Source organism: Cetorhinus maximus, chromosome 1 (assembly GCF_964194155.1).
Source record: "Cetorhinus maximus chromosome 1, sCetMax3.hap1.1, whole genome shotgun sequence".
NCBI lineage: Eukaryota > Metazoa > Chordata > Chondrichthyes > Lamniformes > Cetorhinidae > Cetorhinus > Cetorhinus maximus.
Genome location: NC_135879.1, coordinates 206486165 through 206503616, shown reverse-complemented (window position 1 = coordinate 206503616; position 17452 = coordinate 206486165). Strand labels below are relative to the sequence as shown.

Genomic DNA, 17452 nt, shown 5'->3' with positions numbered 1-17452 from the left:
CAAAACCAAAATGCATGTTGGTCAAATTTACAGATGATATTAAAATGAGAAGGAAGGTGGGTCATTACATCTAATGGGATAACAGAGAAAGTAAGAAGGTGAAATCCAACACAAAATAAATGCACTAAGTTTGCAAGAGTGACAATGGATTTTATTTATTCATTCTTAGAACAGAGGCATTCTGGTAAGGCCAGCATTTATTGCCCATCCTAGTTGTCAAGATGGCGATGAGCCATCTACTTGAACCAATCTGCACGGTGAAGGTGCTCCTATAGTAATGTTAAATAGCAAGTTCCAAGATTTTGACTCAATGACAATAAAGAAATGACAATATATGTCCAAGTTAGGATGATGGTTGACTTGCAGGATAATTAATCAGGATAAGTTAATGGTATTCCATATGCCTTTTGTCTTTGCTCTTTTAGATGGTGAAGGCCACAGGTTTTGAAGATGCTACCAAACCCTTGGTGAGTTGCTGCAGTGCATCCTGTAAGTCATATACACTGCAGTATGACTGCAGCATCAAGGAGCCCTAGCAAAACTGGAGTGAATGGGAATCAGGGAGAAAAGTCTACACTGGTTGGAGTCATACCTAGCACAAGAGAAAGATGGTTTTGGTTGTTGGTGGAGGTCAATCATCTCAGCTCCAGGACATCACTGTAGGAGTTCCTCAGGGTAGTGTCCAAGGCCCAACCATCTTCAGCTTCAACCATCTTCAATGACCTTCTTGCCATCACAAGGTCAGAAGTGGGGATGTTCGCTGATGATTGCATAATGTTCAGCACCATTCGCAAATCCTCAGATAAAGAAGCAGTCCATGTCCAAATGCAGCAAGACCTGGACAATACCCAGGCTTGGGATGACAACTGGCAAGTAACATTTACGCCACACAAGTCTCAGGCAATGGTCATCTCCCACCCAAGAAAGAAGCCAACCATCGCCCCATGACATTCAATGGCATTACCATCACTGAATCCCCCACTATCAACATCCTGGGGATTACCATTGACTAGGAACTGAACTAAACTAGCCATATAAATACTTTGGCTACAAGAGCAGGCAAGAGGCAGGGATTTTGTGGTAAGTAACTCACCTCCTGACTCCCCAAAGCCTGGCCACCATCTACAAGGCACAAGTCAGGGTGTGATGGAATACTCTCCACTTGCCTGGATGCGTGCAGCTCCAATAACACCAAGAAGCTTGACACCATGCAGAACAAAGCAGCACGATTGATTGGCATCCCATCCACAAATATTTACTCCCTCCACCACCAGCGCACAGTAGCAGCTGTTTATACCAACTACAAGATGCACTGCTGGAACTCACCATAGTTCCTTAGACAGCAACTTCCAAACCAATGACTGCTACCATCTAGAAGGACAAGGGCAGCAGACATGGGAACATCACCACCTGGAAGTTCCCCTCCAAGCCACTAACCATCTGACTTGGAAATATATCACCGTTCCTTCACTGTCACTGGGTCAAAATCCTGGAACTCCCTCCCTAACAGCACTGTGGGTGTATCTACACCACATGGACTACAGCAGTTCAAGGCAGCTCACCACCTTCTTGAGGTCAATTAATTAGGGATGGGCAATAAGTGCTGGCCTAGCCAGCAATGCCCACATTCCATGAATGATTTTTTTAAAAAGCCACAGGATGTTGATGGTGGAGGGAGTGGATTTTTAGGCTGGTGGATAAGGTGTCAATTAATTAGACTGCTTTTTCCTGGATGGTTAACGGTTACCATGTCCATTCACAATGCAGACAGAATAACATACTGCCAAAATCAGTAGAACATGGGGCAATATGACATACATCAGTAGCGAGGAGCTTAGACTACCAGGTCTGCAAATTGGAAATTCAGCCATGATTCAGCTGAGTCTTAGGCTCAGGTTTAGGCTCAGACTTCCCCATCTTAAATGGAGGATCTTAAAGGGAACATTACAGAGATAGTCAAATAATAAATGTAATAGAAATGATAAAGGCAGCACGATTTCAAATCAAATCATAACTACAGAAACAAGGTGACATAACTAAAAGCTGTTTAAAGGTTAGTTCAGGATTGACATCAAGATGCACTTCATCACAAAAAGAGTGAATAGTTCCCAGAATGTATTTCTGATCAGGTAATAATTCTTGAATCATGATATAGGCAGGTAGCCTAGTGAGAAGAGATGTTCTTAATAGAAGGATGAGCCAAATAAGCTGAATGGCCTGATTGAATCTGAACTTAACTTTTTATGATCTATCATTTTGAAGTAGCGTATTTCTAGTTCACCTTCTGAGTCAGCCGGTTATGAGTTCAAGTCCCATTCCAGAGACTTGAGCCCAAAAACCTAGCCTGACACTCCAGTGCAGTAATGAGGGAGTAAAAACAAGAAATGCTGGAAAAACTCAGCAGATCTGGCAGCATCTGTGGAGAGAGAAACAGAGTTAATGTTATGAGCCCATGTGACTCTTCTTCAGGGCTCTGCTGTGATTCCTACAGTACAACAGAGACTACACATTAAAAGTACTCCACTGGATGTGGTCTATGTCCTGAAATGCTCAGGATGAACTCTCTATGGATTTGATTGTTAAAATTGTTAAGAAAATCTCTCATTTCTAGTAGCATTCACTTTTTTTGCTGAGGATGGAAAAATGATTTTTAAAAATTTCAACAACAGCTTGTTCTTTAAAATATTTCACATGGGGCAGGGGGAAGGGAAATTAACCAAATATTTTAAAAAGTTGTAGAAAAAAAATCAAACTGAAAGCAAAGCATTCTGACCATCTCAAAACAACTTTCTGGGTGTTCATTCACTATAGGTCAATGTCTGATAACCACGGATTCCATCAACCTAAGGTTATCACACATGTTTAGAAGTCAAATACAATGAAGGTTTTCCATGGAAATATTATCTTGTCTCTGTACTATACAAAGAAGACCTTGTATTCATATAGAACCTTTCATGTCCTTAGGGCGACTCAAAGCACTGCACAGCCAATGACTTACTTTTGAAGTGTGGTTACTAAGGTAATGCAGGCACAGTAAGCAGAAATAATATTCACAATATAATAGTGGTGTTCTTTGAGAGATAAGGACACCATGAGAAATTCCATTGTTGTTCTTTGAATACTGCTATGGGATTTTTTTTAATGTCCAAATGAGCAGGCATCCAAAAGACAGCACCTTTTCAGTACTGGGCTGAAGTGTCAGCCTAGATTATATACACAATACTCTGGAGTAGGTCTTGAAACCACAAATTTGTAAGTCCAAGGTGTGAGCCCTGTTACTGAGCCACAGCTGACACATGAGCAAAAAGAAAAAAACAGCAACACTGCTTCTAGTTATCTAAGTAAAGAATTATTTCCTTTAAGAGAGGAATGTGTATTAACAAAGCACAGCCTTCAAAAGCTGACTTCTGTTTTGGTTGGGGGGGGGGGAGCGGAGGGCAGAGGGGCAGGTTGCAGGGAAACATCAAATTCCATATTCAAACATATCAGCTGATCAAAGTCAATAATAAATCTATAACATGGGTGGTTGAACCTGTAGTTCCACAATCACATTCAGCTTCCCAGCCCTGGCAATTAGGCTCTTGAAGCCCAGACAACATAACCCTATTTCTGCTTCTGCCTTAGTTGTGTCAGCATCACAGACTAACATTCGTATTCTGCCAACACTAGCTAAACATGGCATGACCTGCTGAGATGGCAGCCCTGAAAATCAAGACTTTTAAATGGAAGTAATCCAAAGATGAATCTTGAATATTTCAAGTGTTGAGGCTGTGCATGTTTCCTTTGTCAGCTTGTTCCATTGTGGGATTGTCCTTGCGGAAGGGAGATTGCTGATACACCGACTTGGAAACAAACGGTCTTTGTAGTTCATGTGGATGACTACCTCATATTCTGTCATTGCCAGGGGGAACCAAGTTCTTGTTTCCGTCAATTCCCATCAGTCCATTCCATATTTTACATAAGTTTAATTTTTCCCTCTTGTAGTGATTCCCATCCCAAATCTTCAATCAAACACTGGTGTATTTCCCATACTGATTCGTGCAGACTCATGTAACATGTATTTGAATCGCTTCAATATTATTTATATCTCTCATCATAGAAAGATCCCAAACACAACTTGCGCACTCCAGAATTGGACAAACAAATGTCTGGCAAGATATAAAGCTGATATTTCTGTTGCAATACCTAAAATTCCTCCTCAGAAATCCAAGAATCCTGTTTGTTTTGGATGTTATCTGCTAAATGTGGAATTCACATTGAAAATTGTTTTTAAGATGAATCCTGAACCCCCAGATATGGTTGTTTATCTACCTGTTGGAGAATTTGATTACATAACTTAAAGTTATTCAATGGTGGATCTTTTTTGTTGGTGATGCACATGACATAGCACTTTTTAGCATTCAGTGCCATCTTCCATTGCTCCTGACATTTTTGCAATTTCAGAAGATCATCTTGGAGTGAATTGATGTGATCTTTCAGTTTTTCCTGATGTATAAACCACACAGTCATCTGCAAATAGTTGCACCCTGAACCCTATTTTTTTTTTCAGGCTTGTCCTGTTTGTTTGTACTTCATTGGTTTGGAAAGAGCTGTTCAAGTTGCCATTAATTGGTGACAGAAGGCAGAGCATTGATAAAGCTGTTTTAAGGCCTGTTCAGGACCTTGTTTATTGTTTAGACAAAAAATATCAAAACAGCATCACTAAACATACCAGTATCCATTCATTTATTAAAGTCACTGTTTGAAAGCCCTCAGTCCCAATGCTGTGCAACGACTAAAAATGTGGATTTAAGCAGCATTCCATGTGAACAACACATCACAAGAGCCTCAAGTTTGTACTCTAGCCTGTGCTAAATCACACAATCAATTGGCTACATGATTTCACAGAAGGAAAAGAAAAATAAGTCAGGATTCCCAATTCTGGTGCCTGTCCACTGATGCTGGAGAGGGCACATGACAAAACCAAATGCACACAGAGTTAGGCTGCCAACCAGAAGATGGCCAGCAGCAGTACAACAAACTCTCAGCACAAATTTCTGCCTTCTGAAGAGGGAAAAATGGTTGGGGAAGAAATATCATAATAAACTTTGAAGGAATATATAATTTATAATAAATAAACTCACTGCATCTTTCAATTTTCAAGAGAGAAGGTCCTTAAAAGAAAATTCATCAGCTCTCAGCATTTCTTTATTTTTTATTAATAATTCTAGAAATGTGCAATAATTTTGCACTAGCAATGACGCAAATGTTTACAAAAAATATCTACATCATATAACTTAAGAGCAACACTGCTGCTCCTGCTCACCTATACATGTTTTCCCTTGACTGTTTTTAAAAGATTGTTTTGTCTAATTGTAAGCTGTAATATATACTCCAATTCATCCTTTGTTCCCACCACCCCCACCCCAATCAAAAAACTATTCTGAACACATTACTGAAAGCAAAAGAGGGAAAAGGTTAAAATCAGGATAAGAATTTTTAGAACATATTTCACCAGTAGGAGGCAGTTTTCATTACTTCTTTCTCAAGTTCTATTTTGTTGCATTGGATCAGAATTTTCTTGACGACGAGTCAGTTTGCTGTCTTTAAGTAATTAGGTAAATAGCTGAATCTTCCCCAACCATTCAGTGGGGTGTTTGGTCAGGGGGCAGGGTTGGGGGGCACATTTGGGGAGGTGGTTTACATGATCTCAACACCCCCATTCCTCATTATTCTACAATTACTCCTGAAAGTCCTCAAACCACAAATGAGGACATGAAAGACAGCCTCTAGGGTGGGGCATCAGATGCCTCTGAAATAAATGCTCAATGGTCCAGCCAGTAACTTTACCCCAAAAGGAGAGGAAGAATTTATGGAACATTAGAAAGAGAAAAGACCCAGATACACAAAAACATAGTGCTACTTCAGTTTAAATGTTGCTGTATACAGTTCTTTACAAGCTGAAAAGATCAAAGGAAACATCAAAGGATTTTTACCTTAAAAGCAAGTCAAGACCAATCCAAATGGTTTACACATCCTTACTAGAAGATAAAAGTTGCCAGCAATGTGCAAAAAAGCCAGTGCTAAAATAAGAGGAACTTCTTTAAAAAAAACACCAAACTCAAAAGAACACAACTAGCTAATAGAAAATATGCTTTAAAAAAAAAAGCAAATGAGCAAATATTACTAAGCAAGTTGCACTGATCTTTCAGCACAATTGTGAAAGATGCCAAAATCAACTGTGAAAATATCACATGAAAGACACAGAAAATATTCAAATGTCACACAAAACCATTACTTGTACCAATCCTACTGCCCTTCAACGAGGGCAAATGTGGTAGTTAAACAAGTTTTGCTTCTCTGATGCTTCCAAGTTTTTTTTTCCCAAATTATATAGAATTGGCAACTATTGAATAATTTCTCTGACCAGCAATTAAAATACTAACGTTAGGTCCCCATTCAAAAGCCAAACTCTCACCAGAACAAATAAGTAACATTTATATCTGATCACTTTGAAAAACAGAACTAGTCATTTTAGCCAAATAATTGTTCCCTGAGGAGACATATTTAACATGACAGAAATTGGCATTTTTAAATGGTCAAAGGTTAAGACAATAAACTTATTAATAACACTGCCCTTGGTGCAAAGTTCTATTACAGGTGGAGAGTAGCAAATAAGCGGATGTTGTGTACGCTTGTGTTTTTCCCCCCAAAAACAATAGAATTGGAAGGGGGAAGCTAATTGCCAACCACTATTCCAGTCATGCCAGCACACAATTCCAATCAATTACTTGTGATCATAGGAAGAGGCAAACAATTTCTTAACTGCTGCCTCAACAGCATCAGCCTATTGGTTCTTTTAAATATTTCTGATTTTATTCAGAACAGGGAAGAGAGCAAGTACTCCATCCACTAAATTGCGAACTCAGGAAAAGGAGTGCCGATTTTGCATGCTCCCTACTATACTCCTCAGTGTAAACCTTGAATGTCATTAACTGTTCCTCAGTCTAAAGCATGATAAGCAACCCCTGCACCCCTGTGGTCCCTCCAAAAATTCATATTACCAACAAGGAAAAAGGAATAGATGCAGCTCCTAATTATCAGCTATTTCTCACACCAGTTTGGCTTTGCATGGCCAAGCCATGTATTCCTGTCTAACAAAATAATTCAAATCAGACAATAATCCAATGCAGAAAAAGAATACATATTACTAGGTCAAATCACCATTCAGGCCATTAACTTCTTCAAGATTCTAACTTTAATTAACCTGGATTATAATTTTTAATAAGCATTCCTTATTTCTATGAAGAACTGAAATACTTGACTTGAAACATAACAGAACAACATCCATTTCAACTCAGGATTTCTAAAGGCAAAGGCAGTTTTCATCTGCTTCCTATCCCCTGTCCCCCAAACTCAACACGCCAGGATTGTCAAGATAGGCCATGCTAAGTGTGCTAATTCTGATGTGTCAACATAAAACATTACAACAAAGCCTTCTTACTTGGACAAAAGAGGTTACGTTTCCAAGAGAGGGGAGGAAAATAAAGCAGACATGATTAATGGTGTTCCTCATATTAGGGGTTAGCCAAAAAGCTGTCAGGCAATCTTTTTCATCAGCCAAAAGATAGAATGGCACAACTAAAGGCAAGTTCCAGGGTCAAGCAAATCAGTGTGGGTAGACTTTCCCTCTATACACACAAATATCTTCAAAACTGTGGTAGACTACTGATTTTGGTACTTCCCACAGGATGTTGAATATAACGAAGGATGTCTGTGTTCATTTCATTGCAAAATTTTTGGTTATATCCCTGAGCACCTACAATAAATACATTATGACATCTCAATTATTTGGGGGCACAAAACGGTAAGCAAATCTCCATTGCTGCATAAAATAAAACAGTTTGAAAGTCAAGGCAATGTGTACAAAACATCTTTGTAAGGTACAGAACTCTTATTGCAACTAAACCGGAATATTAAACCAGGTCAAACTCTGTTGTAAGGACCTTTTGAAATACAAAAATAAAACCCTTTGGGCTACCCATGCACGGTTTTACACTATTATTCATACAATTGGTACTTTGGGCCTGCCAAATCTGCCAGCCTGGCTTTTACATTTACTTTACAACAATCAGGGAAGGAACAAGTGAGCCATCTTGCTCCACGTAATTACTCAATTTAATCCTGACTGTAGAGGCAGTCAGGCATCAATGTTTTAAAAGTTCAAAACAAATTAATTTACTGAAAAGAAGACTACTCCCAGAAATAATAAGTTCATTTAGATTAAAAATATTCTGTATAAACTTGTAACTGTAATTTTAAAATCACCTTTACAGATATTCCACCATTAACTATTTGAAAACATGCAAAGAAAAAATCTTTATTTCTGAAAAATGCTATTCGATGGTGTAGCTTTTCATTAGTTGTTATACAGATATCAAATTAGGAAATATCACAAAGATGATGTGACAAGTGGTTAAGAACATTGTAATGGAGTATTTCACTTACAAAATATTATGACACTTCCTGAAAATGGATAAATTCAGCTGACAAACAGACTGCAGTTCAGAAAGAAGAAGAAAAACTAATATTCTGAAATGAAACAAATGCTATGGTGCCCACTGAGGGTGAAATTATATCTTAGGCAAAATCAGAAACTGAAAATCTATTGAAGAGATATACTACAAAATATATCCAAGCAATTAAAAAGTAGCATGAAATTTAACAAAATCCATTATATTTATTTCTAATTAATACACTATATTCAGTTTTATTTCAAAATTGTCATCACACATTTAACTGCAATGCATTTGCAAATCAAAACCAGTGATTCTTTTTACACAACAAGAATTAAGATTCCAGTTCTTAATTTATATTTCACTCGTACCTTTCAGCAAGAATATAGCAAATTCCAGCTTAGACTGGCATCATTTAAGCCATGTTACTAATTCAAATATATTATTGTACACTACCCTATAATACACACAGGTAACAAATATTTTCACATTTGTTCCTGCTAATTTCAGACAACCAGGCAGAAATAAAACAAGTCATTCATTTCACCGGAATCATCGGCATTCCCCTTTCAACCCAGAAAGAACAAGAGTAAGAGAATGGCTGCCAAGGAAAAGATTGAAAATTTAAAATAGTTTAAAATGATGTAGCAATTACTCAGTAATCATATTTATAGGAAAATATCACCAGAATGCATGTTTTCACAGGGTTCACTTATTACTATGGATTAGTTTTATTTTTAAAAAAGACTTTTTTCATATTTAAATAAGACCGACATAAAATTTACCATGCAAAGAAATTCATTCCTTTTGTAACACAGTTGTGGCCAAAGTAATAAATAGTCCATTGGCTTTAAAAGAACAATTTACATGGTATGAACTCAAGAGCTTAAAATATCACTAAGTAATGGTCATCCAGGAAATGCAACTATTCTTTAAACAACAAAGATCCCCAGGACAGAAAAATGAAAAATGCCTCGGTTACATAGATTGCACAATATTTCACATAGAAATTAGTTTGATGTAGAAGAATACATTTTATGTTTCATTTCACCTGTCTGAGAAAACCATTTATCCATGAAGGAATATACACCTGTCCTAGCCAGACGAAACTGACTGCATCACCCTCTCCCCACAGCTTTGATTTTTTTACACCAAAATTGGTGCAGTTCAGGAAAAATAAGATTCAAGTCACAACTTAACCATTTACATGTGCTAGGAATTTGCAGTGGTGGTGGTGGAGGGGGCGGGGGGGGGGTCGTCAGTGGGGAGGCAGTGCCCAGGCAGTAGGGGCAGCAAGGGGAAAACAACAGCTTGCATGATACATAAATCTGTGACCTTATCAATTATCTCCACATAAAAAAAATGAAATGTAAAGGAGGTCCTAATAATTGACAAGCCTAACAAATATTTGGAGTTTCTGACACCTTTTATGAATTGCTTATATTTGATTTAGCACATTAATAATTCACTAAACTGCACCAAAACCCACTGATTACAAAATTTTACATAGCGGTCATGATACCTATACATTTTAAAGCAAATTTATCCAGAATCCAAATTAAATTGCTAATTTCAGAAAAAAGCAGCTATTATCTGTTTTGCATACAGATCTTGAAAAGGGAATTATTAAACCATTTGCAAAGGTGCTACACTAAAATCACAACTCTTTCCACAGAAAGTTATTCCACGTGAATTCCACGTAATTGCAGCAATTCAGAGAAGGCTCATTTTCGTCAGGAATCTTAACACAACCTACATTACAATTTTACACACTAAAAATCAAAGTGATACAATATATCAAAAAGGAAAGTGCTGCTGTTTTAAGCTGCCTTTGCACAAAATTTGAATGTATATGCCATCCAATTACAGCTAAATTTTAATTTGAAACACATTTTTAAAATAATTGATGACAACCATTAGAAAGTATGCCCCATTTAAAAACACAATTCCTACAGTGCAGATTGAGGAGAGAGGATACAAAAAATCTTTGCATTTCCTGTTGCTATCTGAAAAAAAAATCACTAAATTACCTATAAACTAATTTTGGTTAATGTATCTCAAATGCCTGCATGATTCTTTCTTCAAGGCAGCTTTCAAATTTCATAATGTTTCAGTATGTGAATCATATTCCTGTGAAGTTTCTTCCTTTTATATATTAAAAGATATTTTAATGCATTAGCCACAACAACTCTCCCCATCTCTCTCCTACTTCAAAACTTTAATTTAGCTTTATTAACAAAACATTTTGTTTGAGACAATTCCTGAAGGGAAACAAATGCTTTATGGAACACAATGCCATAAACTAGTGCACATTTTCAATCATCCAAGAAATGAATATTTTAGCATGAATGTGTGTGTTAAAAATAACTTGTGGTTAAAAAAGTGTCCCATATACTAAAAATGTATACCTTGGGAAAAAAAATCTCCCTGTATAAAATTCTATGTATGGTCAATATTGACACCCTTCATTCAAAATAAACTGAAGGAATTCCTCAGAATTTAAAAGCATACTCATGCACCTCTCTGTGCAACCTTTACAACTACAATAAATTTCTCATTAGCAGGTGTTCTTTATATTTCAACAAGACTTGATTTACAAAAGAGAGTACCTTTTCTAAAATTCAGTTACCATTTACAAAAACCTGGATCCTATTGACATCAGTTTTAAAGGTTCCAAGTAGTTTTGAGTCAATCATACTAGCCTTGTAACAAATGACTTGAATCAATCGGCTTGCACATCAAGTTACTTCAAAGCATTCACACACAAGTACCTGTAATAAGACAGGTAGCCTCCCTATCCAACCCCAAGTCACTTCATAAATGTTTCAACTAAATCAGGCAACTCATGCGTTCAATGCTAATGAAAAGGCGGCAGTAGGTCAAAGCAAAAAGTATTTTGTTTTTGGTAAAAGGTCTAAATAACCTTCAATATCTCAGTATTTTTGTTTAAATATGTAAACAATTATCGCCACTGGACGATCTGCCAAATCAGTAAAGCTCGATTCAAGTTAACACTAACGAAACATCGTTATCATGGAATATATTCCGTTTATAAGCGAGCTACTTCAACTGCTGTTAACGTTAGAAGAGTGGTCCTATAAGCTAAGCCAAACGTGCTTGGCTCGAATCGATATGGATTCCTAGGGAAGAAAGTTGAAAACCCCGAATATGCAAACAGATCTGTTTTATACATATATAAATACCAAAGTAGTGATTTACATACTTGAGCCCCCGAAATGGCCACTTCCCAGGGAGGTTGGTCCATTCTTCCCACTACTCACAGGCGGTGAAAACATCTACAAGAAATAAAATGATAATAAAAATTGTAAAAAAAAAAGTCACTGCTCAACAAAATGCTTCAGATTCTCATCCCAGACTTTTAAAAAGGCAGCATCTCCTTTCTTACGCAACACAGTAGTGGCAACTCGTTTCCACTACTAGCAGTATAAGGTTGTTTTTTTTTTTCCCCCCCTCTAAAAGAAATAAAATTAAACAAAAGTCGATAGGAGAAGTTTCGCGGCACTTCTTCGCACAGATCTTACCATAAACACGCCTGCGCCCCTTTTTTTTCGCGAGTATTGGATTTGATTACCGATTAACTCTTCGAGCCACTTATCTGCGAGCACAAACGTTAAGGAGCGAGAAAAGCAGCAAAAAAAGAAAAGGGTTGAAATCGCCACCGGCTATATTTCCGCCTGGCACTACTCTCCTGACCAAACTTCCGAAACCCATTTCTCAAAGAGGATATTCCTCCAGCAACCTCAGAAGTGCCCTATTTAAACGCGATCTTCGAAAACAATTGTTAGCACATCGAGGGATTAGAACTGAGTGGACTGTTATGTGACTTGTTTATTTTATTTCTGGTTTGAAGTTTTTTTTTCTTATTGTGGATAGATTGCTAAAACACACAGAGCATTATGAAAGGCCAAGAGGAAAGTCTTTAACTGGCAACCCTCCTCTCAGCTACCCCTGGCTGTACTTGAGATTTTTGCCGTGCACTCGCCTTCTCACCACCTGCCATGAATGGGTTCTCTTACCGCACTGAAATCCAGTAAATCGCTCAGCTCTTTGTCCGTCCCTAAGGCAGCCATTCGCTGTTGGTGATGCATTTTGACAAAATTACACAAGCCTAGAAACATGGAAAATCAGAAACGAATTCCCAAGTTTAATGTTTTATTTCTTTCGCACTCGATTTTAAACAATTCACCAGACTTCGAGTTGCAAAACACACGAATGCACAAACGAACAACACGAAATCACTGTACTAGCGGCATCATTATGCAACAGGAGGTACTTAAAATGAATGAATCCGACATCGATTCCCCCTCAAACTCCTAGGCTCCACATCTCTCGATACCAAAAGCAATTTGCTTCAAAACAAACACTCATCAAAATGACCACACGCATCTTTCTGAATAAGAAACAAAACATCAGCACTACATGTGCAAAAAAAATCCCTACACAATCAAAAAAAAAGGCCTTGATAAAATTTTCCCTAGTGGATAATTTGGATCTCCATTCAACCAGGTACAATATCCAACTTTTAACGCAAAAGAAACTTCGCAGATTTAACCTTTCTGCCCACAAAATATCATTCAACATGGACTACTTCTCAACTAACCCAATTGGCATCAGAAACTTTACTGAAGCAAGGTATGTTTTTGGCATCTTTGCTGTAAAAATAAATTACCTTGATCTCTTTTGTTTTGATTATCCAAATAAATGTATTTGATCAAAATGTGTAAAATCCCAAACTTTTGGGGTGGGAGGGGAGAGAGAGGAAACACAGATTGCTCTTTCTGACCAGCGTTTTGTTTGTTTGGCTGATTATTTTTTTCTCAAGAGCATAGTGAGCAGAGCGTGATGCGGATTTTTGTTTAAGTTTCTGGACAGAGTGTCTACAGTTTCTACAAAATCAGAGTCTGCAGGGAGAGATTGCTGTTCTCACTTTCAACATCGTGACATTTTAACCAAAAAAAAAGCCACAATGTATCCAATCTAGATCCGGGACACTCCTGACCTTTTGTAACCCGCCGTTACGCGGCGCTGTCTGTCTCCGAGACTGCCTGAGGGTCCTCACAACTTTCTAAATATTAACCCACCCCACCCCCAAAAAAGCCTCCTCGTTAGGGACACTTCTTCCACCGAATAACTTGCTTTGTCCACCCATTTGAACATTGCCCCACTCTTTTGCATTGCGACGGCCGCCTATTCCGTACAACATGAACCTGAAGCTCCAGTCCTTTCGTTAAGGCAACTTTGCAACTGTGTAATTCGCAATTCCCCAATAGAGTCAAAATGGAAGCGAAGTGTATTTACGGTGCCACTCAGTGAGGAGAAGATTTCTTTTAAAAAAGAGGGGGGGCTCGGATGGGTGTGAGTGAGTGTGTGTGTGTATGTGTGAGAGAGGAAGAAAAATACAACAACTTTCTGTAGCTTGCAGATGACGAGTGGAATAAAAAGTCGAATTGTTCGAGGCGAGCTGCCAACAACCTGCGCGCAAAGACGAGAGATTTACGTGCAAGAGGGACCACAACCTGAGTTATTAAGCTGGGAGTCAAAAGAGATGGTTTCAAAATACAAAATCAGTCCAAGTTTTTTTAAAAACTTACTATTGAAATCATATTTTTCCACCCCTCAGATAATTTAAAATGCAAGATTATTATGTCCAATCGTTTCACTCCCCCCGCCCCCATCAGCACACACACACACACACACAGAAAGTTACATTGCAATTAGAACGCGGGACACTATATACAAGCTACAAAATAACAATGAGAAGGAACACAATGTTTCCACTATCAGCTCAGAAGCTACAAAGTTACTGATCAGACAAACGAAAGCGAAACACTGTTGCCCGGGGGCACGAGGAGGAGGTTTCCCCGCACGAGCAGACACCACAAGCCTCCCTTCCCCTCATTCCCTCCCCATTGCACTGCAACCACCAGGAAACATTGCATGGATAATTCATTCGTTCGTTTTCTTTTAAGGAGAAATAAAGATTTAAACCACCCACACATACTTCCCCTCTTTTGCTACCTCTGCTGTTTCTCTATATTTACCCCTTCCCCTACTTTTTATTTACTTTCTTCCATTCAAAAATTTTGCATCTTTTTTTCTCTCACTCTCTCTCTCTCTCTTACCCGGTTAGACTCTCGTCTCATTTTATTTTCCCCTGGTTAAGTGGGTTTCTCAGGCGCAGCTGTACGTGCTCCCCAATCCCCGCCCCTCGCCGGCACCTATTGGTTCAGGTGCATTGTGACGCAAGGTTCCAAAAAGGGGCGGGCTTCCCCTCCCAGCTCGCCGATTGGAGGGTGCTGTTGTGTCAATCATAGATTTTGGCGCCTCGGCAGCACGTGTTTTCACACAAGTGAAAAGTGAAAGCCTGTCGAGAAAGTATTTTGCAGCAAGGGGATGCTGTAGTGGTCTGGCAATTGAAAGGAGAACTCTCAGGGGTTGATTTCCAAGGGGAGGGACTGAATGCTTGAGGGAGCCAGTTGTTTACCTCAATTATTTTTCAATTTGTGTTGTTTCCGCTAAAATTAAGAAGCCAACAGGAAGAGACTCAAGATCACACTGGTTAAAATAAATAAGGAATTAGGCATTAGTTGACGCCCAACTTGGGTTTTGGAAGCTTGGGCATTACAGAAGAAAGACTGAAGTTTTTGTTGCCAAATTATAGAAAAGGTCTGAAACAAAAACAGAAAATGCTGAAAAAAAACACAAAGTCTGGCAGTATCTGTGGAGGGAGAAACAGAGTTAAAATTTCGAGTTCAATATGACTCATCTTCTGAACTAGTCCATAGAAAAGGTTTTCCTAGATTTGTGAGTACACAGAAAGAGCTTGCATTTATATACTGCTATTCGGGATCTCAGGATGTCTCAAAGCCTACACCTAGTGAAGTAGAGTGAAATTGTGATGAGTCAAAGTCGGTTGACACAAAATTATGTTGAAGTCATCAACCATTCCCGTTGGCAGAATGGCAAATCCCACAGAACGACACCCTATGATAAGATAAAATTCTGCACTAGTAACTCCGGATTAGCCGAATTTGTGTAAGCTTGTGATATGACCGCGCCTACCAATCAGAGCAGAGTTAGATCACACAGGAGTGCGAAATTCTAGAGCACAGGGCAAGCCATTACTTAACATCTCAATCTTCCTGTGAAAAGGCATGAAAAAGCCTGCAAGTATGGCTTTACCCATGAGAAAGTTAAAAGCGTTGTCGATCAGAGAGAAGGTGAAATTGATACTGCAAGTGGAAAACTGTGGCATGAAGTGGAAAGTGGACATCGCGAAGGAATAGGAAATTCCATCATTGAGTTTGTCCACCATTATGAAATACAAGGCAAACATCTTGAAACAATTCAACAAGCAGGGATTCCCTTCAGCAAGGAAGAGGATGAGAATGACTGCCTATCCTGACATTGAAGAAGCTCTGCTAATGCAGTTCAAGGCAACCTGAGCAGAGAACTTTCCAATCTTCAGTCCAATCCTGCAGGAAAGCGGAGTCGCCCTGGCAAAGAAACTGGGCCACATGCAGTTCACCTGCAGTGACAAATGGCTGGACCAATTCAGGACAAGGCACTGCATCATATTCCACATGGTAAGCGGTGAGGGTGTGGCAGTCGAAGCAGTAATGACAGATGATTGGCTCCAAAATGGTGTCACCCACACCTTGAACGAGTATGCACCATGAGCCATTTTTAATGTCAATGAAACTGGACTCTTTTGCCAGATTGCTCTTTGATCTTTAAAGGTGAAACATGTAATGGTGGAAAGCAGAGACAGGAAGGTGTCACTGTTATGGTGTGCGCCAACATGGATGGCACCAAAACACTGCTGCTTCGCATGATAGGAAAGTCCAAGAAGCCACATTGCTTTGCAAATGCCAAGATATTACCCATGCAGTCCGAAGCTAACAAAATTGCCTGGATGGCCTCCAGCATTTAAGAGGTAAGAATTGGAAACGCAGACAAAAGGTATCAGTGAAAGAAAGGGAAAGTTGTCATCATTACAGACAACTGCCCCATGCACCCTGAAATCACTGGCCTCAAGAGAGTCAAGCTGATGTTCTTGCCTCTCAACACCGCGGCCAAGCTCCAGCAATGGATCAGGGGCTGATTAGGAACCTGAAGACCCGCTGATCTCTCAGGTTATTGAGGCCATCGATAAGAAGCAGGAGTACAATGCAACTTCTCTGGAGGCCATGAGGAAAGAAGGTAGATGGTGACAGAAGCCACAATTGCCAACTGTGTCTACCACACTGAGATCAAACAGATTACAACTGCACAAAATGTCATGAACGAGGAGGAGCGGGGTGAGGCCAAAAGGGCTGATGATGAGGCACTTCTTGCTTGCTTTCAGGAGGCCAGCATGGAAATTCCAGCAGAGACAACCATTAAAACTTATGCAGAGGTGGACAATGCATACACAGCACAACAAAGCTGACAGATGATGCAGTACATTCTTTAACTGTGGAGCCCGCGGAAGCTGATGACACTGAAGAGTCCGCTGAATTCACGCCCACTGACCCGCCTGTTTCCCTAACCAATGCTGCAAAGACCATTGAGATGTTCCGGGAATTTGCACTTCAGCGTGAAAATGCTGAAAATATGTCTGACTGTATTGACCACATGGCAGACTGCATTGTGCACATCCTAAGACAACACGCTAAGAAAAAAAATTACAGAGTTTTTCCAGAGCTATCTCCCGAAATTTTTCATTGCAAAGCTGCAGCCTTTTCCAAGGTCACAGACGATTGTAAGGTGTGAACAAATTGAATAAAGACTTTTTCACACATTTACTGCTTTACTGTGTTTTCATTTGGCATTTGAATCTCTTGTTTTTGACATAGACCACGTTTGTAGGCATATCGGGTTACATAGAAATGCGTTCATGTGGAAATGTGGCCCCCTCAGCTATCACAGGGGAAGATGGTAACCTGGTGGCAATG

General features: G+C 39.2%; 1 protein-coding gene across 10 annotated transcripts in view; it reads right to left on the bottom strand.

The window, feature by feature from the left end:
• The window catches only part of tcf4 (transcription factor 4), a 578439-nt gene extending 563698 nt beyond the window's left edge, over positions 1 to 14741 (bottom strand). For 4 of the 10 annotated variants that reach the window (XM_078552177.1, XM_078552196.1, XM_078552252.1 and 1 more), the window contains exons 1-2: positions 12533 to 12634; positions 11719 to 11791 (exon numbers count right to left, since the gene is read on the bottom strand). In XM_078552177.1, coding sequence (XP_078408303.1) covers positions 11719 to 11791; positions 12533 to 12634 — 175 coding nt within the window. Of the gene's footprint in view, positions 1 to 11718; positions 11792 to 12037; positions 12244 to 12532; positions 12635 to 13185; positions 13436 to 14638 lie in introns of those variants that run through there. The other 6 variants (XM_078552205.1, XM_078552262.1, XM_078552187.1 and 3 more) reach the window with 5 other exon arrangements.
• Positions 14742 to 17452: the final 2711 nt, after the last annotated feature.